Genomic DNA, 20,991 nt, shown 5'->3' with positions numbered 1-20,991 from the left:
ACTTTATTCTGATTTTAATTTTAATCTGACCAGACTAACTAGCTAACTAACTAAGCTAACTAGAAGTGTAGACCCGGTGACCCGGTGGTCTCTCGGGAAGAGAAAAGATGACTGGGGCCGCTCCTGAAAGTTTTAATACTTTTTTTTTTATCAGTTTAAAAAAATTTTCTTGAATTTTCAGACAATCCTAAAACTTTTTTGTCTGCGTTTACTATGAGTGCAATCAACACAGTGCCCCCATTTGTATAGAATATTTGCCTATAGAATGTTGTGATGCCATGTGAAAGCTGCAGCTGTGTACTGACCCCGAGCACAGACAGGTAGACGACCACCCCGAGGCAGCCGCACGCACTGTGGGCTCGGGTGTTGATGTTTGGGTGTCTGTTCTGGTACAGTTTAAACATGCAGAGCCCAGAGATGATGTACATGAAGGACGTGTCTGCAAACACAAGGAGAGATCAGCTGAACAATACAACTAAAGCATGTGGAGAATTCAGCATGGTGTGAATCATTTAAAAAATGAACATGAGTGTATGTATCTATACATATATATGTGTATCTATAAATACATATGTTTAGCTATACATATATATGTGTGTCTATACATAAATACGTTTATACATATATATGTGTGTCTATACATAAATATGTTTATACATATATATGTGTGTCTATACATAAATATGTTTATACATATATATGTGTGTTTATACATAAATACGTTTATACATATATGTGTGTTTATACATAAATACGTTTATACATATATGTGTGTCTATACATAAATATGTTTATACATAAATACATTTATACATATATATGTGTGTCTATACATAAATACGTTTATACATATATATGTGTGTTTATACATAAATACATTTATACATATATATGTGTGTCTATACATAAATACGTTTATCTTTACATATATAAGTTACTGCTCCATTCATTCCAACGAGACCATTTCTGGCAGTGTTCCGCCTGCATGGCTGGAGATAGAGCTATGTTCTCGTTGAATTTTTGTACAGAATGTTATGGGGAATATGTGTACCAAATTTCAGGGGTCTATGACAAACACATGTTTTTCATCCCAGTTAACCAAAAACCATGTATTTCTGTGACAAATGCTGAATGTTGCCATGGCAACATGGTTACAAATAGAAATATGTCCTCATTGGCTTTTTGTTTAGTACGGCAGGAAGAATGTCTGTCATATCATTGTGCTCAGCTAAAAAATGTGCAATTCATTGAAAATTCACCATGGCCAAACCCAAAGTCATATTCAAAATGTAACTGAAAATGTTTAATTGCACATGGGAGGAGAAGTGGGCTTTTGTCATTCCCAGGTTTGGTTCAATATGGCCGACGTCCTGTTGGGTATAGGGCGGGGCCATAATATCATTTTTGTCATGTCCTGACATGTTCTATTTTTTGTTCTGTGTTTCAGATTCTTACATTCATTTTTTCAATGGCCCCTTGAAAATCAGAGTCTGAGGTGGCACTACTGAGTCGTCTTTCATTATTTTTTGAGGGGACATTTGCTCAAGATTAGAGATAATTATGACATACTATTGTAGCTCTGGAGACAGACTGATGGAAGCGAAGCTGCCAATCTGTGTCAACCACCAAGTCTCTTGCCTAGGAACACACGTGGGAATCGGTCCTCTGACCTTCTGTGTGGGGGATCACTGCTCTAACCACTGAGCCACTGTCGCTCAGTGTCATTCTGAGACTTTGGACAGTACAATATTAAGGTATTTCTGTTAAAAGAAATGTAATGCGTGTTTGTTCTTAGAGCCCTGCACAGAGGAGCAGAGCAGTGAAGTCTTACCAAACTGAAAGTTGTTGGCGTTGGGACAGACGTGGTAACAGGCGCTGAGCAAGCCCTCCGTCATCAGAGCTGTGCCCATGGCGTAGAACAGACCAAAGCTTTTGTGGATACCAAACTCCTGCAGGAAAGATGGAGCTAAGTTAATGGTGCACTATGTAACCTACTATTGACTATGGAACCTTCTGGTTTGTTTGTATTACAAGACAAAATACAATTTTATCTTAGTTAGAATTACAATAATACATTTTCTCTTTCAGTTTATCCACATGGGCCAAGAAAAGGTTTCTTTGATTGACCCCTCCAAAAACACCAAGGAGCTGGAGTCTTCTGAAAAAGCAGCTAAGAAATGAAAGTAACTAACTTTTACTAATGTAATCAAGCATGTGTCAAAAAATGATGTAACAAATGTATGTACAGGATGTACCTGAATCTCTGTTGTCAGAAACACAGGAGGAACGATTGGAGAACTATCAACTGGAAAGGTGTGGTATAACAACCCCCTCACCACATGGATGTAGCTGTGGTGTCATCGTGGTAAAGGTAACATGTAGGGGTTCAATGACAATGGGGATCAATCAGTTGTTAAAAATGCTATTCATTTTTAGATGGCAAAAGAGATGACTGATTGCATCCCTAACACACCGGAGTTTAATTTTACAACAACTAAAGCAATGATGCAAAGAGAGAGAACTGCGATGGCTGTTGAATTCTCACAGGGGTCAGGTAGGCAATATAAAGCAAATAAAAAGGGCTAGCTATACATGTATTTTATTAGATTGTTAGTTTTTCATTTGTTATTCCAAAAATGTATTTTATTTTGTCTCAAATAAAGTGATATGAGCACATTTGACATGATAAAAATATGTCTACCCAGATACACGTTCAATTTTAAACAAAATATGAAACATATAGCCTAATACAAAATAACTTTTTATTTTTTTATCTAGGTCAAGTTAGGCCCTCTACTGACCAGACGTCACTGATGGCAATGCTCCTAATTTATCTGCTTGCCCCCTGCCCCCAGGAAATGTTGATGACATCAGCTGCAAAGTACCAATATCCCTTTAAAATGAGAAAATCATACTTTTGACAGTAAAAGTGAAGCTTCAGATGTGTTCTTACCAAAGCGTTGGTATCGTTGTGGGCCAGAGCTCGCTTGTGCTTCAAATGTTTGATGAACACAGTAATGAGGAAGACCAAACCCAACAGCACATAGCCCACATTACTCAGGATATTGTTGAAAGAGCTGAGAAGTGAAAATATGCACTCATTACTGCTTGTCACACATTTTCAGGGCTGTAGTTAGTCGACTAAAAAGGAGGCGTGGCAAAAGTATCTGACCCAAACTGCACTCACAAGGCAACACCTGAGTTCACCAGCCATGAAAACACCTTTATTTTATTAAAATAATGTTAGTCACGTGTACATTGTGAGGTCTTCCGTACACTACAATACTAATATATACTCTCTAAAATAGAACTCTCTACTCTCTACTAATTTTCAACAGATTTTTCACCTTTTCTTCACAAATTGCTTCTTGATTGGTGTAAAACTATAATCTGTTTTTACAAATGGTTTTACCCCGCCAAATTAAAGGGGCACTGCGTAACATTTCTAGTGGAGAGTCCGCCACGTGCTTGTCACCATGAAGAGGTCATTGCTTTGCCAAGAATGTTCCATGGTATGACTTTACACATATACATTTAACATTTATTCATTACTGGTGTTTCTATTGCTCAAAAATACAATCATTCCTTCAGTGAATAGTGACGACTCTCCACAGATCTCCCTCTCCCTCATGATAGATGGGTTTAATCTGGATGTAAGCAGGTGGCGGACCCTTCACCAAAATGTTCCGCAGTGCACCTTTACGTCAAAATGAGAACCATAAAGTAGTGCTGTTTTTCAAAAGCTGGTACAGTTTCCTTTGACGTTCCTCACCTCAGACCTCCCACTGAATGAGCGCACAGGAAGTTGTAGTAGCAGATGTCTTGGTTTCCTGTCACATCAGCAATCTAAAATAACAAGTTACACTGCTGAAAACATTAAAGGAACACTTTGAAAACACATCAGATCTCAGTGTGGAAAAACTTATGCAGGATCTCTATACGAATCTGGACAGGGCAATGTTTTAGGAACTAGAGATGCGCGGAGGAGCTATTTTTTCATCTGCAACCGCGACACAAAACTCATCCGTTTATATATATATATTTTAATTTGAGTAGTTAAACCGCAGCCCGCCCGAATTCAATTAAAATATCATTTTTCGTCACGTCATGGACGTGATGTTTAGCCATGGGCACCGCGGCTGTAACCGCAATCCACACATCTCTATTAGGAACAAAAGGATGCAACCGTTTTTAATGGAAATGAACGACAGGAGCAGTAGAGTGGCAACAATGTCAATATTTGTATAGATATCCAACATATTTTTTCACATTGAGATCTGATGTGTTTTCAAAGTGTTACTTAAATAGTTAATGACAGGATCATTCTGTACATTGTAGGGTTGTCAAATGTACCAAAAATCTGACGCAAATCAATACTAAAACTACTATCAGAACTAGATACTGATTTGAGCAGGTCATCATACTCAAAAAGACACTCACAAGACAGAAATGAACCTTTGCTGAATAGCTTTATGGTCCATTCAGACCGCAGCGTCAAAAATGCCCTAGATGCCTCTATTTGGACGCCTGTGCATTGGAGTTTAGACTTGGACGCCGTGGACAAAAGGGAGAAAAATACTTCGCACATCCATTTTTTCCCGGAATGATGGTAGACCAGACTGAGAGAGACTTTAGTGTTTTTATTACATAAAAACTCAGTGTGGCGATCGGCTACTTCAGCCATGGTCTAGTCCTGGTCTAGTCCTGGTCTAGTCCTGGTCTAGTCCTGGTCCGGTCCTGGTCCGGTCCTGGTCCAGTCCTGTTCTAGTCCTGGTCTAGTCCTGGTTCGGTCCTAGTGTAGTCCTGGTGATCGGCTCGGTGATTGTGGCATATATATTTATACTAATGTTTGTGACTCCCTCTCAGCATTTTCAACTTCTGACGCCGATAGACGTCAGATTCGCTCTGCGCTGATGCCTGAAGACACACCCAAAAAAACGCAGGACTCCCTAGACGTGCATCCACATAGACTTGGCATATAAACTGGACGCCTTGACGCTCCGGTCTGAACGGGCCTTTAGAATGATCTTGAGCTGTATCAGAACACATAGACTACAATACACCTATAGACCACTATGGAACCTTCTGGACCTCTGAAGGATTACATAGATATAAGACCACGTGGGAATAGAAAAGAAAGTTCTATTATTAATACTGAAAATTACATTCAGTTGTCGAAAGAAAGTGTTTTTTATTATCATTGTGATATCAGAATCCATATTGAGGATGAAGTCTATTCCTTAATACTGAAATAACGTTTGAAATGTTTGTATTGTGACAGTACATTGTGATGAATTTGTCAAAAATAAGATTTAAAAATCATTACCGTATGATAAATTAAGACCAGCTGAATCACAGGCAAAGCATAGAAGGCAGCTATAGTGGCAATGTTCCTAAAACACAAAGAATATGTTTGTCATTGCACTTGAATGCTTTTCACATCATTGAAAATAGTTTTACGTCTCTGGTCAGACTCTTACCAAAGATAAACAGCATCATCTTTCAGAACCTCCTGATCATTCTGAGCCGCATCAGACTCTCTCTACAAAGAAAATACAAACGATAAATCCTCACACACAAAAAGTCATGCATATTAATAATAAAGTTATCTATAACAATAATAATAATAATGAATGCAATAAATAAGGTTTTTGCAGAAACCAAAGGTGTAGTGCTCAAACGAATTGCCGCTGACAGAGGTACTTCAGCCTATTTTAGCGTCAATACAGACTATTGTGTTTGTGGAAATATGCAGAGAGAAGAGCTTTGTGCATTTGTGGACAGGGAAGACACCTGTGCTTTTCTCTCAGTTGGCTGTAGGGCCAAACTAAAGTTGGTTGTTATGACACCGGGTGGATCCAACATATCAGAGAGGACACAGGAGTCAAAAGTCTGGTTTCATTTTCTTTAAAAACCCTAAAACCCCTCCTGTGCCCAAAAACAGAGAAACAACAGAAAGACCTGGTGAGCCGGCCAAAGAGAACAAAAGGATGTGGCCCTGGTGCACAGCCAGAGCGCAAAGGCAGCGGGCGAGGCGTGTGCGCTACGAGAATGAGCAAGAGCTCACACCCACAGAACCCACAGAAGAATAGACGCCAGCATCTAACAGTTGTGATAATGTGTAGAACTCAGGTCTGAGTGCTACAAGTTAGTTATGATTTGCAATGCGAATTTCGATAGTTTTTTTTTTTTTTTTGTCTTGAGTGTGACATAAATCAATGAAAAAGTATAGACTAAAAGTACCAAATGTTCTCTTCAACTTCTTACCATAGGCTCCATGTTCTCAGGCTCAGGCTCAGGCTCAGGCTCAGGCTCAGGCTCAGGCTCAGGCTGGGGGCTCCTCTGAAAAGAGAAACAAAAAAATAACTTACAGTTGTAACATTAGAACACCCTATTTTTTCATTCATTGCTCACTGCAGCTACAGCTGTTTATTTTAAACCGACTATCCTGACACCTTACACGAGTGCACTGAATGATTTCAGAGTTTTATCATATAAATTGTTGGTTCATACATATGTTTCTTCATGCTCAGTCTCTCTTCTTCTTTCATCTTGTTCTGTAAAAAAAATAAAGATCAGCAAGTAAACTAAACAAGGAAATGGTTATAAAGTGCCTAGAATATTCCACAGTATGACATTTCACTGGGGTTAAAGTGTGTCTGCATTGTGATGGACTTTCTGTTATTGTCAGAGGAAGTCTGTTTGTCAGAGGAAATCTGTTCTAATCCCTTTGACTGATAATGTTTAAAGTGCACATGTCAGCATGTGTGCTAAATACTTATCATACTTTAATGCCACACAGTGGAACCTTACAGGTGAAACAATCACACAGAGACAAGCAGGTGACAGACCCTTCACCAGAAAAGTTACAGTGCATGTGCCAGTGGCAAAAAAAAAACTGTTGTTGTGTCCTTAGGCAAGACACTTCACCCACATTGCCTAGTATGAAAGAGGTGTGAGCGTGAGTGATGGTGGTGGTCGTAGGGGCCGATGGCGCAGATTGGCAGCCTCGCTTCCGTCAGTCTGCCCCAGGGCAGCTGTGGCTACAATAGTAGTTTACCACCGCTGAGTGTGGAGTGACTGAATAATGAACTGTAAAGCACTTTGGGGATCTTGAAAGGTGCTATATAAATGCAATCAATCAATCAATCTATTTTGACCTTGTTTGTACAAAATCTAAGGCAAGAGTCTAAGGATCTAAGGGTCTAATTATTATTTTTATAATTATTTAAGGTCTCAATTTCCAGCTGCATCCAATGAGTTTTTTAGTTTAGTAGTTTAGTCACTTCATGTGTTTCTGTATGTGATAAATGAGCACAAAAAATGGTAAAACGTACTGCTTGTAGGACAGACCAGAAAGGCCAGAGTTATGCTGACAAAAACCAGAATGCTGCCCATCAGAAGTGGAAATACATCTGTGAAAGAGACAAACATACACTCATGTCAATACTATAAATAAAAACGGCAGGTACTGTATGTCAGTGGAGGAATGTTACCATGGTAAAGGGCCAATATTACGTCATTTTCTGTTCTAATGTTGTTTCCTCATCACAAACAGTCCTGGAGTTGTGTTTTGTTTGACAAGCAGATCAGTGGCTTCAAGATTTTATCATTTTGCAGCTTTTTTTTTCTTTTAAACTTTTTGAATAAGTCATACACGCTGTTATTTTATCATTTATCATTTGGACGACAGTAGCACACTTTATTACGGCATCTCACAAAACACACTTTACCGAGTACAGTTAGTTCAAAACTCTTTGACACGACTTTAAACAGGAACCAAATGAAGTGGGCACATAACCACATCCTTGCATCTTTGCACTGGTGTCCTGTTCATTTCAGAATTTATTTAGGCCCCATAGTACGTCTCAAACCTCATCCAGATTTACTCCCCTGCATGCACTGAAACAAATCAAAGTATCAGAAATGATTTGTGCCCAGACACGTCGTTTCTGTGTCTGCAATCCTTCCCTATCTACACAGCTGTGAGCACATTTGTTTACGTTTTACAGAAATGAAACTTAAAACCCCATGGCTAATTTGCATAAACTAAGCGCTCAAAAAACAGCTCCTGTTGTGCACTGATGCGGTTCAGCTTCTGTCAGAGTTAAAAAGGACACGACTCAGTGGAATATAAGTGTTCTTTCTGTGTCAGAGGGGTGTTCTGCTAATGGTGAGTCTGTTCTGTGCCAGTAGTTCTAGCTATGCTGTTTCCCGTTTGTCTATTGGAGCTGGCGGCACCAAATAGTTCCATCTCTGGAGCCATTTTTCATCGGATTAGTGTGGACAAACACTGTGTCCACAACGAAAATTACTCAAATGCGTACTAGTGTGGATAGGGCCTAAGACAAGACTTAAAGGGCCCATCTCATGCAAAATCAACTTTTCAGAGCTTTCTACCTTCTAAGAGTGATGTGTGGGCCTTATATATGTCGCTGAAGTGGTTTTTAGATTGATTTAGCTTTTTTTTTTTGGTATTTTTGCCACGCTCCCACGTGACAACGAATTAAAGCTGCTACAACAATGACGTGGCAGATACACCTATGACGCATCTGACGTAGCAGAAAGTGCTTCTAACCTGCCCCCCCTCCCCCGCTCCACCACCTCTCCTGCATCTGCACTGTGCAGGACTGCTGTTCTGCGTTATTTATCTTTATTTTTTGCTTCAGACACGCTTTTTGTAACCATGTCCTCATGGAGAATGTGCATATTTGGCTGCGATGGCAAGTAGAAATTATTTGGCACAGCAACGGAAGAAGCAAGGTGTTAGTTAATCTATTAGCATTTATTAATACTTCAACAATCAGTAATGTTCAGCTGATGCTGACGCGGTGTTTGAGCTTCGTGCTCCTCCAAGTCCTCGTCCGATTCCGGGTCCAACACATGCGGCTGAATGCGCTGTTTCTCCATGACAAATAAAAGTTTATTCCTACCACTATCAGGATGCACGTTTGTCTCCCCCTCCATCCTGCTTTCTCAGGACGGGCGGGGGGATGAGCCTTTCATAGTTCCTGGTCTGTGACGCCTCCAAGAAATCAGTAACATTTCATAACTATTGTGTTGTGATGTTCCAAAACCCAAATTGTGCTTGTTTATGTGCAGAAGATACAAAGTGAAAAGAGTTATGTTGCATGAGATGGGCCCTTTAAAACCGGGGGGACAGGGCCTTCTCTGTGACCGGCCCCAAACTCTGGAAAGCTCTGCCCAACAACGTCCCAACAACCACCCACAGTGGAAAATTTTAAGTCTCACCTTAAGACCCATTTTTATTCTCTGGACTTTAACACTGCGTGAGTTGTGTGGTCCTCTGTCTTTTTTGTTTATTTTTTAATGTATTGGTTTTATTTATTTATTGTTATTCTATGGTTTTACTCTTATTTTATTTTACTGGTTTAAGACTATTTAAGACATTTTATGATTATTGCCGTTATTATGTATTTGTGCAGCACTTTGGAAACTTTGGTTTGTGAAATGTGCTGAAGAAATACAGTGGATTGGATATGAAGGTTGGGTTCTTCTTCTCTCAGAAAACACTCTGTTCCACCTTGTGATGTCATATGGTAATAGAAGAAATGTTCCACTGTGTTTTCAAACTCCATACACTTTCGGTAGAATCATTTGAATAATTTCAACCTTGTAATTGCCAACTGAACAAAAGGTAAAAGATAGTTGTGAACTTGAAAACTACAACTACGTGACATCACAAGGTGGAAGAGTATTTTGAGGTTTGGAGATGCAGACAGACTAAGACCAGGACCACTCGAATGTGTGAATAAAACAAAACACAACTCCAGGTCTGTTTTTGAGGAGGTAACAACATTCTAACATGACTAAAAGCTCAGAAGAGTCAATTTTCTGTAATATAGGACCTTACCTGACCTGACAAACACAGCCAGATAAGCTTTTAGATTGTCTGAAAACTCAAGGAAAATACAAAATGGATTTGCTAGCATGCTTGTGATTGTAATGTTAAATTAGTTCTTTATGGTGAGGTTGTGTTAAAATAAAGCTCAGTGACAGAGGTTCAGATGCAGAATCATGTTATTAACATTAATGCCATTCATAATCACCTACAGATAATAAACCACAGGCTACAGCATATGAACCAGGACTAAAACAGGACTAAACAAGGTCTAAACCAGGATTAAACAAGATCTAAACCAGGACTGAACCAGAACTAAAACAGAACTAAACCAGGACTGAACCAGGACTAAAACAGGACTGAACCAGGACTAAATCAGGACTGAACCAGGACAAAAACAGAACGAAACCAGGTCTAAACCAGGACTAAACCAGAACTGAACCACACTAAACCAGGTCTAAACCAGGACTAAACCAGAACTGAAGCAGGACTGAACCAAGTCTAAACCAGGACTAAACCTGGACTAAACCAGGTCTAAACCAGGATTAAACCAGGACTTAAACAGGACTAAACCAGGACTGAACCAACACTAAACCAGGTCAAAACCAGGACTACACCAGGACTCAATCAGGTCTAAACCAGGACTGAACCAGGTCTAAACCAGGACTAATCTTGGACTTGAGAGCGAGAGAGAGAACCCCGAGCCCGTGGAGCAGGGTGTCCGCAAAGCGCGATCAGGCGACGGCTGCACTTATCCCCATAGTGCGCAGTGCTCTGTGCCGGTCCTTTGTCCTGCGGTCACCAGACGGTCTACGTGGGTGCCCGGGCCCGTCCCAACACTTAGTCTTGGTTCAGTTCAGTTTAGTCCTGTTTTAGTCCTGGTTCAGTCCTGGTTTAGACCTGGTTCAGTCCTGGTCCCTCATGTTGCACTATAGAACAGTAGTGCAGATTTCATGAGCCTATGCAGGTTGATTTGACTATTGCCAGTAGTTCCAGTTTGACATTTAAGTTGTAGCTATTTTATATTTCTTTATATCCCACTGCACCCTTGGTCCAAAGTTATTTCTCACCTACCTTATGGATTCCACACATCCAAATTATTCACCGCAATGAGTTCAGAACTGATTTTCATAATTTACAGAGGCCATCACAGTAATGCTCGCAAGAATGAGGTCAAATTATGTTTGCAGTGTGCTGTCCTCATCTAATAAGAAAGCATTTTTATTGTAAGATAATCAGTAGGTACACTGTTAGCATGCCAGTTTTGTTCTCAGCTTTACCATCACTGCAAAACTCCGGTCTCTGAAAGCTGTGAAAAGTGCTCATAAACTCACCACGGTGAGTAATTAGGATGCTTGGATCATCAGGTAAATGAGGAAAAAAAACTTTGGACAAACTGCAAACTGTTAAAAATGAACTCGTTATGTTTTTCACGTTCTTAAGACAAGTACAGCACCTTTAGATGTTGCTTTAAATGTCACAGAAGGAGACACTACAACTTCCAGGCTCTTGGTTTGTTCTGTAGTGTCTCTAAATGTGTCTGTCATGGAGGAGTTTGGAAGACCTCCACAGGCTTCGTCCTCAGGGTTGACCACCACCACCACATAGAAACTGTCATTGTGGAAGTCCGCACGCTGGAACAACACACATCACATTTTCAAGTCAGACTTGATTTTGGTGTCATCTCATCGTCCCCTTCACCTTCCTCATCCAGTCATATACAGTGTTGTGGAGTAACAGATTACATGTACCAGAGTTACGTAATCAGAGTACAAATTATTAACTGTATTCAGTTACAGTTACTGTTTCAGTGAGTGGTAATTGGATTACAGTTACTTTGTTGAAATAAATGGATTACATGGCGGTATTTTCCTGTTTTCACATTTTGGACTATATCCCATTTTTTAAATTATTTTATTTCAGTAATTTCACCCATTGCTGGAAATCCAAACAGAACGTGCGCAACGTACACGTCTTGTTAACGCTGGTGGTGTCAGTTACACAGTGGATGAGGTTGTTAATAAAATGATTCTACATCATTTTGAGTTAAATTTTTTTTTAAATAAACAGTATGACACCTAACAGTAGGGTGGACATTTCTCTATCAATAATATTTTTAATCTGGTTAAGGAAAGACTGGGCTTTTTATTGTCTTTTAGTGGACAAAAGATCTTATGTTAAGATCCTAGTCTTTGCTTCTCTATAGCAAACAAATGTCTGTTCATGGAGACTTGGGCTCAACAGCCAGTTTGAAGAGAACAAACATGAATTTTCAGGATGTAGTTGGTATATTCATGCAGTTGTAAAAAGCATGACAATATCAAGTAATCCAAAGTATTCAGATTACGTTACTCACTTTAAGTAATTTAATGGATTACATTACAAACTACATTTTGGGGTGTGTAATCTGTAATCTGTAGGGGAATACATTTTAAAAGTAACCTTCCCAACACTGCACATATAGAAAAGCAACTTGAGATAAATGTAAGCCCACGGTTGAAATGAACGCAGCTTGACAACAAAAATGCTCAAAACAAGCAACAGTTTATGGACTCAAAAACAGCACAGGAGAACTCTGGAACTTGACCTATGACAATCTGGGTAAAATTGCTGGGAAAAGACAAATTTACATAATATGTGACGTTTAATGATATAGAAAGACAGGCAGCATGGAACAGTGTGGACTTCTAGAACTGGGTCACCACTGCATTTCACATTTGACTAATTAAATGTTTAAAATGTTCCAGTATTATATTGTACATCACCTTTGCCCAAGTAAGACTCAATATGAAAGCAAATGATTTGTACAGTGACTTTTCGTACCTTAACTGTGATGGCGCCCAATGTGGTAATAGTCTGATACATCCCAAGGAAGTCCACATTACTGTCAAGGTCATACACAGGGCACTGGAAATAAAACACAAAGATTTAAGCATTTTAAACATGCTTTTGGTCACCTGGGGAATAGTTTTCACAATTTCTAACTTAGAATAATGTCGACATTTGGAAAAAACACTTGACTGCAGAACTCTGGCCTAAGAATGAGTTCACTGAGGCAGGGGCTGTGACATCGGTCCATACAGGGAGCACTGGGGCTGTGACATCGGTCCATACGGGGAGCACTGGGGCTGTGACATCGGTCCATACGGGGAGCACTGGGGCTGTGACATCGGTCCATACGGGGAGCACTGGGGCTGTGACATCGGTCCATACGGGGAGCACTGGGGCTGTGACATCGGTCCATATGGGGAGCAGTGGGGCTGGGACAGACTGAGCCTCACTGATAGTCTTTGTTCTTACGAGTGCTCCTCACTGTTCATAGGGTTTGTTCTTCCAGAAGAACATTTTTTGAATGCCAGAAATGTTCGTAAGAAGGCCATAATTACACACTTCATGAATGAGGCCCAATATTTTAACACAGTTAAAAGCTCAAAAAAGTCAAATTTTTTTCTCAATTACTAAACTTATGTTTATGTTTTCTTGTACTTGTGGCCACAAAAGCTTGTCAAAGCATGAACTTGTCAGATTTCAAAACCTAAGCAGCAATAGGCAGTTAGCGATTTAAAAAAATGGCCTGTCCATTCCCTCTTGTGGTGTTAAGATGTTGACACAGTGTAAAATGAGCATTTTTCAACGGTGTCAAAAGAGGGCTGATAAAGGCTTTACCTGTATGTCTTGAATGGACAGGACGGCACAGGGAAACTTGGTTTGAGAGGTGACTTTGACAGTAACACGGTCCACTCCCTCAGGATAATCATACTTGAAAAACTGGAAAACCAGAAAATAGAACGAAAAATTAGATCTCTGTATGAATCTAAAAACAAAAACTGACATGATTGTGACATTTTTGAAGTTATGTAATTTCCCAAATTCTTGACCAAGAAATGACAGGGTACACTTTTGCACCTGGATGGATAAACAGGACACCTGCTTTACAGGAGTGAGAGGAACTTTCATTGTTTACCTGAGGCTGAGTAGGAGACGCTCTGAAGTTGAACTTCTTGTCTGTCCTGATGAATAAAACAAATCTGTAATAACATTGTCACTGCGTGTGTGTGTGTGTGCATGCCTGCCTGTGTGTGTGTGTGTAATGTTTTTACAGTCAGAATCATGACTTTTATTCATCACAAAGTGGGAACTATTCTTGGTACACACACATTGTTGAACAGAAGAAGAAATAAGTGCAAGTATCAGCAGTGATGAAGGCATCACTGTTTAGTTCCTGTGTTATTACAGTCACAACTGAACCTGGGTCAGCAGGGTCTACATATGCATGGACTGACCTCATGTGAAAGAGCAGAATCTCCAGAATTCGCTCCCTGAGCTGCAGAGGCTGCATTAGCACTGACTCATGGCTGGCAGCAGGTGCTGGGGACCAGCAGTGACCAGTCAGATCAGAGTGCATGTAATCCTCATTTATTTTTAATTAAACAAACATTGGACATGGAGGCCATGTTGTTTCTCATTTGGTTTTCCAGTTTCACTGCTAAAATCCAGTTTGTTCAAACCTAACAAAAAAAAACTATACTACCTGAATCCCAGCTCCTGCAGCCAGTCATGAGTCAGTGCTAGTGCAGCCTCTGCATCTCAGGTAGTGAGATCTGGAGGTTTCACATGAGGCACTGGTGATGCAGGCTCCACTGTGATTGTAGAAGCTTTCTCAAAAACAAGAGCCCAGGCTCTTAGTTTCATTCAGTAAAGTACAGATCATAAATAAGGACCTCGTCTTGAATACTATGACAGTAGTTAGTGTAGCAGCATGTTTGATACTCACTCCAGAGTGAAGTTGTCCACATGGCTGACCCTGAGCTGGTACTGTGAGCTGTCACTCCCTGAAGTCCACACATCCACAAACAGAGAGTCCTGCCCTGAGACCTGCAGAGGGTCAGGGGGACACAGCGTCCTCTCCATGGAACGGTACTTGAATATCCTTTCATTTCTGACAGTATAAATAAACAATTAGAACACTTTAAGGGGGGCATATTATGTTAATTAGACTTTTATACACTTTTAAAACAAAAAAAATGGCAAATTTTATTATTTATTTTCCCACTTAAGTTTTTATTAGTCTCAGGTTTATTTCTTTTTAAGCTTTTATTTTTAAACAGTCTGACTTGTATATTTACATTTCAGTTTTTATGTAACTGAAATGATTATGTTAAGAAGTATATTAATAAATATTGGAACAGTGATGTAGTGCTACTTAAATCTGCCTTCCTCACGTTTATTTGATTTTTCATTACCGTAGAAGTCTTTTTTTTTTGTATATTAAAAATATTTCAAAAACTTGATATCACAATACTGTATATACTGAAATCATTTCTGATATTGTTCAACCTTGAGATAGGTCTGTTTTAAAAACTGTCCGGATCAGATGTACTCACGAGTCTCTTATAATCAGAGGCACTTGGAAGGACAGGACAGAGTGTTTCTGACGGAGCACAAACTGAATGGGCCTGTGTGAGAGCGCCTCCACAGCCACTCGGACTGCCCGCGTCTGTGAACACAACATCCACAAGAGCAGTTTATCTTATAATTCAGTGTTTCTCCTCACTTCGCCCGCATATACACCACCCGCCTCACCCGCAAATACACCACCCGCCTCACCCGCAAATACACCACCCGCCTCACCCGCAATACACCACCCGCCTCACCCGCATATACACCACCCGCCTCACCCGCAAATACACCACCCGCCTCACCCGCATATACACCACCCGCCTCACCCGCAAATACACCACCCGCCTCACCCGCAAATACACCACCCGCCTCACCCGCAAATAACACCACCCGCCTCACCCGCATATACACCACCCGCCTCACCCGCATATACACCACCGCCTCACCCGCAAATACACACCCGCCTCACCCGCACCACCCGCCTCACCCGCATATACACCACCCGCCTCACCCGCATATACACCACCCGCCTCACCCGCAATACACCACCCGCCTCACCCGCATATACACCACCCGCATATACACCACCCGCCTCACCCGCATATACACCACCCGCCTCACCCGCATATACACCACCCGCCTCACCCGCATATACACCACCCGCCTCACCCGCATATACACCACCCGCCTCACCCGCATATACACCACCCGCCTCACCCGCATATACACCACCCGCCTCACTTGCCATTGTCAGTGATGCAAGTCAGACAATCTTTTCAGCCTCCTTCGGGAGGAAGTACATGAGCCTCCATTCTCGCACCACCAGACTCACTAACAGCTTCATCCACTAGGCTGTTAGGATGCTGAACTCTCTCTCCTCCCTAACCACCAAGTGCCAGGAAGCTACGAATCTGTGTCTCCCCAAAGAAGAACACTTGGACTTTTCCATTTATTTTTATTTATTTATACGGTTGAGAGTGAGAAACACAATTTTGATTCTTTGAAGTTTTGAACTTGATACACTTCTCCATTTAAAACAAAAATGTCTTTTAGCACCATAAACAGCAGCCTGAATATACACAGATAAAAAATAAAAAAAATTACATGTCGGAATAGTGATACCAAAAACTGTTACAACTAGGGCCCGACCGATATGGATTTTGTTGTGGCCGATATGAAACCAATAAAATGGGAGTTGGAGCTGCCGATAGCCGATATAATCACCGATATATTTAGTGACTGTCAGCTTCTCCTGGAGGCAGCCTAAACAGAGGATCTTAAGAAAGAGACTTGGAGAGTTAGAAAAATTCTCAGACATGTCTCTTTATTAGTTCAGGCAGATTCAGGTCTCAAGATTCAAGTTGATTCAGCATGATTTTGCCTTTTATACCAGCATAACTGTTGAGTTAACATCTTCATGGAAACATACACAGCAGTTTTGTCCCAACACGTGTCCCATAACAGACTGGTATATGCATATACATTCACAGTCCATATGACATCATATCCCAACCCCATTGACACTCCAAAGTCCAAAAACATACACAGCATGTCAAGGAACACAGAGATTCAGTACAGGGCGTATTAACATATGAATGAAACTTTAAAAACACAGGGTAGAAGCCCACATGATGTAAAAATTCACTGTAAATCTTGAATAGTTTAAAAAAAACTTAGGTTTGGCTCTAGTGGATTTTAAATTGGGTTTATTTAAGCAACATTTATTGTTATTCTGCCTCTTTACATCATATTTACAGACAGTAGATTGGCCTAATGGCATTTTTGCATCACATTCTAGCTACTAGTGATGGGTATTCCAGTTCTTTTTAGAGAACCGGCTCTTTTGGCTCAGCTCACTAAAAGCAGCTGGCTAAACCAGAACTGAACCAGAACTAAACCAGGACTGAGTGTCAGGACTCAGTTTCTATCTCTCTCCGTCTCTCGAGCTCAAGATTAGTCCTGGTTTATTTATTTTATGCTGAACTACAGTCAAACATGCACGTTTTTCTATAATAATTAATAATATGCGCAAATGTCATAATTCACACGTCTATTCACAGCTCATTTGCATATCAGTGCAGGTCCAGTAACAAAGATACGGCCAATATAGTCACTTTACTATAGGCCAATAGAAAACAGCCTGTTTATGTGCTGGAGCTACAGCAGCTAACCCATAACAAATGACCAAAACTAGCATCAAAGTCGACATATTTCCAACACTCACCGCTCACACAGGCTCCTCCTCACATCACAAGTCTGCACTAATAAATGTCCTTTTAATCCAGACTCAAACCAATTGTCCGTAAAAAGAAAATAACGTGCACGTGCACGTCTGCGGGTGTAAACAAGAACACGTGAGTGACCTGGCGTGAGTGACCTGACGTAAGTGACCTGACATGAGTGACCTGACGTAAGTGACCTGACGTGAGTGACCTGACGTGAGTGACCTGACAGACAAATGACTCCGCAGAAAAATACTGATGCGGAGACACATATTAGGACATTTATCTGTCTGCAAATTGGATTAAATAAACATAATGTAGAAAGTCTAAACTTTATAATGAGGTATAACATGACCACGTGAAATATCGGCCAATATCAGCAAACATATCGGCTGATATCTGATGTCTCCAGGTGCCCATATCGGCCAACCGATATATCGGTCGGGCTCTAGTTACGGCCACCGACAGCAGCCTGAATATGTACAGGTTAAAAAAATGACATGTTGGAATAGCGATTACAAAAATTGTCAGAAAACTGGCACGTTTAAATAGAAGCATATCATAATGGAGGGATGTTGGAATAGGCGGCAGACCCCCTTTTTAAAAGCCAGAAAAGCACCATAAGGACAATTTTGCATAATCTCTGCACATCTAAGTAGCATTCCTGTCTTCTAAGAATTTGCACTGTTGTATAATATATTTTTAAAAGTCTTGTATCTTACCTCAGTGTTGGAGACTATGCAGTTGAAAGCATAGATGGTCTGATTTTTACTTGTAACAGTGTCTTTGTACATCACATTATACTCTGCCTCTCTCTGGAGCACACTTTTCCCTGACTGTCCATAGCCACAATCAAACTGAACCATACTCATCCAGACCAGGAGGGTAAATCCACACACAGACCTGACACCAGGACTCATTGGAACACCTTGATGTAGAGATTCCTCACAGTTCTGGCTACATAAACGTCTCTAACCCAAACCTTATTCAGACTGCTGTGAGAAACGAAAGTCCACCCCACTTGACTCTTTCCACTTGCTCACGTAACTCTTACGCATGAAACAGGAAGTGTGTTTTGGAGTTATTTCAGGTCACACACAGGCTCAACAGAAATATATATTTTTTTATTGTGTTAAAGTGATATTCAGGAACTTTCTTTTCAAAATGAGGAGATTGTGCTGCACTCTGGCCTCAAACTCCACTTTGCCTTTAGTATAAGTCTGATGTTCATCTGTCAATATTGCATCTAGCCAAGAAAGGCTTCAAGGGAAATTCTATTCACCATGGATCTATCTAATAAGAACTGGAGTTTAAGACCCTCCCTCTGTCCCACAGCAGATCGACTAGTGGCTGTTCCAGGTACTGCAGCTCCCAGGAGCTCCGGAAAAACAGAGTCCCAGAGAGCAATTGCTATTGAACACAGTGTATTATTCAGGAATTCAAGCTACCTGTGTTTGACTGACAGGTCAGATTTTGTAGGGATGAATGTTTTAGAATGTTTTAAATTGTGAAAGTGCCTTAAACAGGGGTCTCCAACCTCGGGAGCTACCAGTAGCTCTCCACCTCCATCCAAGTAACTAGCCAAGGTATTTCTGAATTACATGCACACATACATAATGAGCTCATTAAGTAAAATTTGATTAATTAAATGCCTTTTACCATTGTACGTGTATCATTTTGATGCCTAACTTTGTGCACTAATAAATGGATAATGGTTTATGTTTTATAGGCATCTAACTGTGTGTGTGTGTGTGTGTGTGTGTGCGTGTGCGTGTGTGTGTGTGTGTGTATGTGTGCGCGTGTGTGTGTGTGTGTGTGTGTGTGTGGAGAGAGAAGTCTGGGAGACCCTGCTCAGACTGATGCCCCCGCGACCCGGCCCCGGATAAGCGGAAGAAAATGGAATGGAATGGCATCTAACTGTACCTCGTCTAAGGCTTGTCGTGACTCTCATATATGCTCAGTTTCTTGTGACCGCTAAAAGTAGTAGCTGTCTGGCATTTTTGATTTTTAAAAGTAGCTCCCCGGAGGAAAAAGGTTGGAGACCCCTGGCCTAAAAGTTAGCTTTGTTAAGGCTTAGCCTAACCCCGCTCTAAGTCCATTCTAGCTCTGCTCTAGCAGCCAGCGCACTGATTGGTCATAACTGCACGCTCTGATGTCACGTGGTGGGCAGGGTAGGTCAGTATTCAGGAAAACTGGCACACTGGCATGAATGTCAGTGAGCACAGGCCATGAAAACAACACGACGTCATGATTCATGTTTCAGATCTTATACTTCACCTCAGGAGTGAGTGGAACGGGGTCACTCACATTTTCACAGATGGCGTTAAGAACCCAGACAACAATAAAGTGGGCTTTGATTTGATTTGTGAGGGGGTCTGTTTTAAGGTGTCTTTAAAGAAGCACAGTACTGTCTTCAACAATAAAGAGGTGCAGGCACAATATCTCCAGGTAACAGTGTTCAAGATGCTACACTGTCATCTGTCACTGGTCCTCCCTGCACAAGCCTTTGAAATATAAGCAACATATCCTTGAGGAGCAATGCCAGTAAGAAATGTTTGCAATGTGATGCTTATAATTGGACCAGGTTTGTTAAAGAAATTACTCCAACTATAACTTTGGGTGAGTAAATGGTGAGGGGAAACAAATATAACATGGTCAATTTTGCATATTAGATCTGCTTTATTTATCTATTACCGTATTTTCCGCACTATAGGGCGCTCTGGATTATAACGCGCACTGTCATAGAACGGTCTAGTTTCAAACTTTTTTCACAAATAAAATCCTCTATCTCGGTAATCAATCGTTGGCAACACTGAATATATGGCTCTTCGCTGATTGGCTGGTGCCCAAACTTGCACTTCTGGGGTTTTTGCGAACCGTCTATTGTATTTTGATTCCTGACCTAGTCGCTGGAAAGAAATTAAATTGAGCAGAGGCAGTACCGTATTTTCCGGGTTATTAGGTGCTCTGCATTATAAGGCGCACTGTCATTGAATGATCTATTTTCAAACTTTTTTCACAAATAAACCTCACCAGACATTAAACGAAACCCACCAGTTGGATGGGTCAGTGAGACTTTGTTTGGGGCGTTCACGGTGACTCTCATCTTTGTTCAGTTGTGGCGTGTAGGGAGGGTGCTGTCTGGGACCGCTGGATTGTTGGCGTGTTCGCAGTGACTCAGTTGTTCAGTTGTGGCTAGAAATGGCACATTGGACTCGCTTTTCCGTTCCTCATCGGTGTGGAGTGATGAGTGTGGCTGTGGGTGTTTTTCGCTGTGCGGTCGCTGTCTGCTCCGTGTGTGTTTGCGTGCACTGCGGGTGGTGCGGCTTTGTAGTTTACTGAAGTCGTGCTGGGACACCTGAGTGGATTCATGTATAGGGCGCTCTGGATTTTGGGGCGCGCAGTCATTTTTTGATGGGGCTGAAGGCTTATGAGCGTGCCCTACGGTGCGGAAAATACGGTAGTTTAGAATGACCAATATGGAGTAAGAAAGCTTTCAAAAATATT

General features: G+C 41.0%; 1 protein-coding gene across 1 annotated transcript in view; it reads right to left on the bottom strand.

Annotated features, from left to right (window-relative positions):
- LOC110164368 (SID1 transmembrane family member 2-like) overlaps nt 1-18,494 on the bottom strand; it is a 37,013-nt gene extending 18,519 nt beyond the window's left edge. Inside the window, exons 1-16 of the mRNA XM_020929404.2 lie at nt 18,207-18,494; nt 15,247-15,359; nt 14,637-14,801; nt 13,827-13,872; nt 13,529-13,630; nt 12,686-12,769; nt 11,319-11,496; nt 7,338-7,415; nt 6,514-6,557; nt 6,268-6,342; nt 5,481-5,542; nt 5,327-5,393; nt 3,773-3,846; nt 2,954-3,077; nt 1,832-1,949; nt 306-439 (exon numbers count right to left, since the gene is read on the bottom strand). Of these exons, the coding sequence (XP_020785063.2) occupies nt 306-439; nt 1,832-1,949; nt 2,954-3,077; nt 3,773-3,846; nt 5,327-5,393; nt 5,481-5,542; nt 6,268-6,342; nt 6,514-6,557; nt 7,338-7,415; nt 11,319-11,496; nt 12,686-12,769; nt 13,529-13,630; nt 13,827-13,872; nt 14,637-14,801; nt 15,247-15,359; nt 18,207-18,404 (1,662 nt within the window). The 5' untranslated portion in view covers nt 18,405-18,494. The remainder of the gene's footprint in view (nt 1-305; nt 440-1,831; nt 1,950-2,953; nt 3,078-3,772; nt 3,847-5,326; nt 5,394-5,480; nt 5,543-6,267; nt 6,343-6,513; nt 6,558-7,337; nt 7,416-11,318; nt 11,497-12,685; nt 12,770-13,528; nt 13,631-13,826; nt 13,873-14,636; nt 14,802-15,246; nt 15,360-18,206) is intronic.
- Between the last annotated feature and the right edge of the window lie 2,497 nt (nt 18,495-20,991).

The sequence above is a fragment of the Boleophthalmus pectinirostris genome, unplaced genomic scaffold (genome assembly GCF_026225935.1).
Source record: "Boleophthalmus pectinirostris isolate CB_2022bp ecotype Guang Dong unplaced genomic scaffold, ASM2622593v1 HiC_scaffold_5, whole genome shotgun sequence".
Classification (NCBI taxonomy): Eukaryota; Metazoa; Chordata; class Actinopteri; order Gobiiformes; family Gobiidae; genus Boleophthalmus; species Boleophthalmus pectinirostris.
The sequence above is the reverse complement of the archived record's forward strand: the minus strand, read 5'-3'. Positions and strand labels throughout refer to the sequence as shown.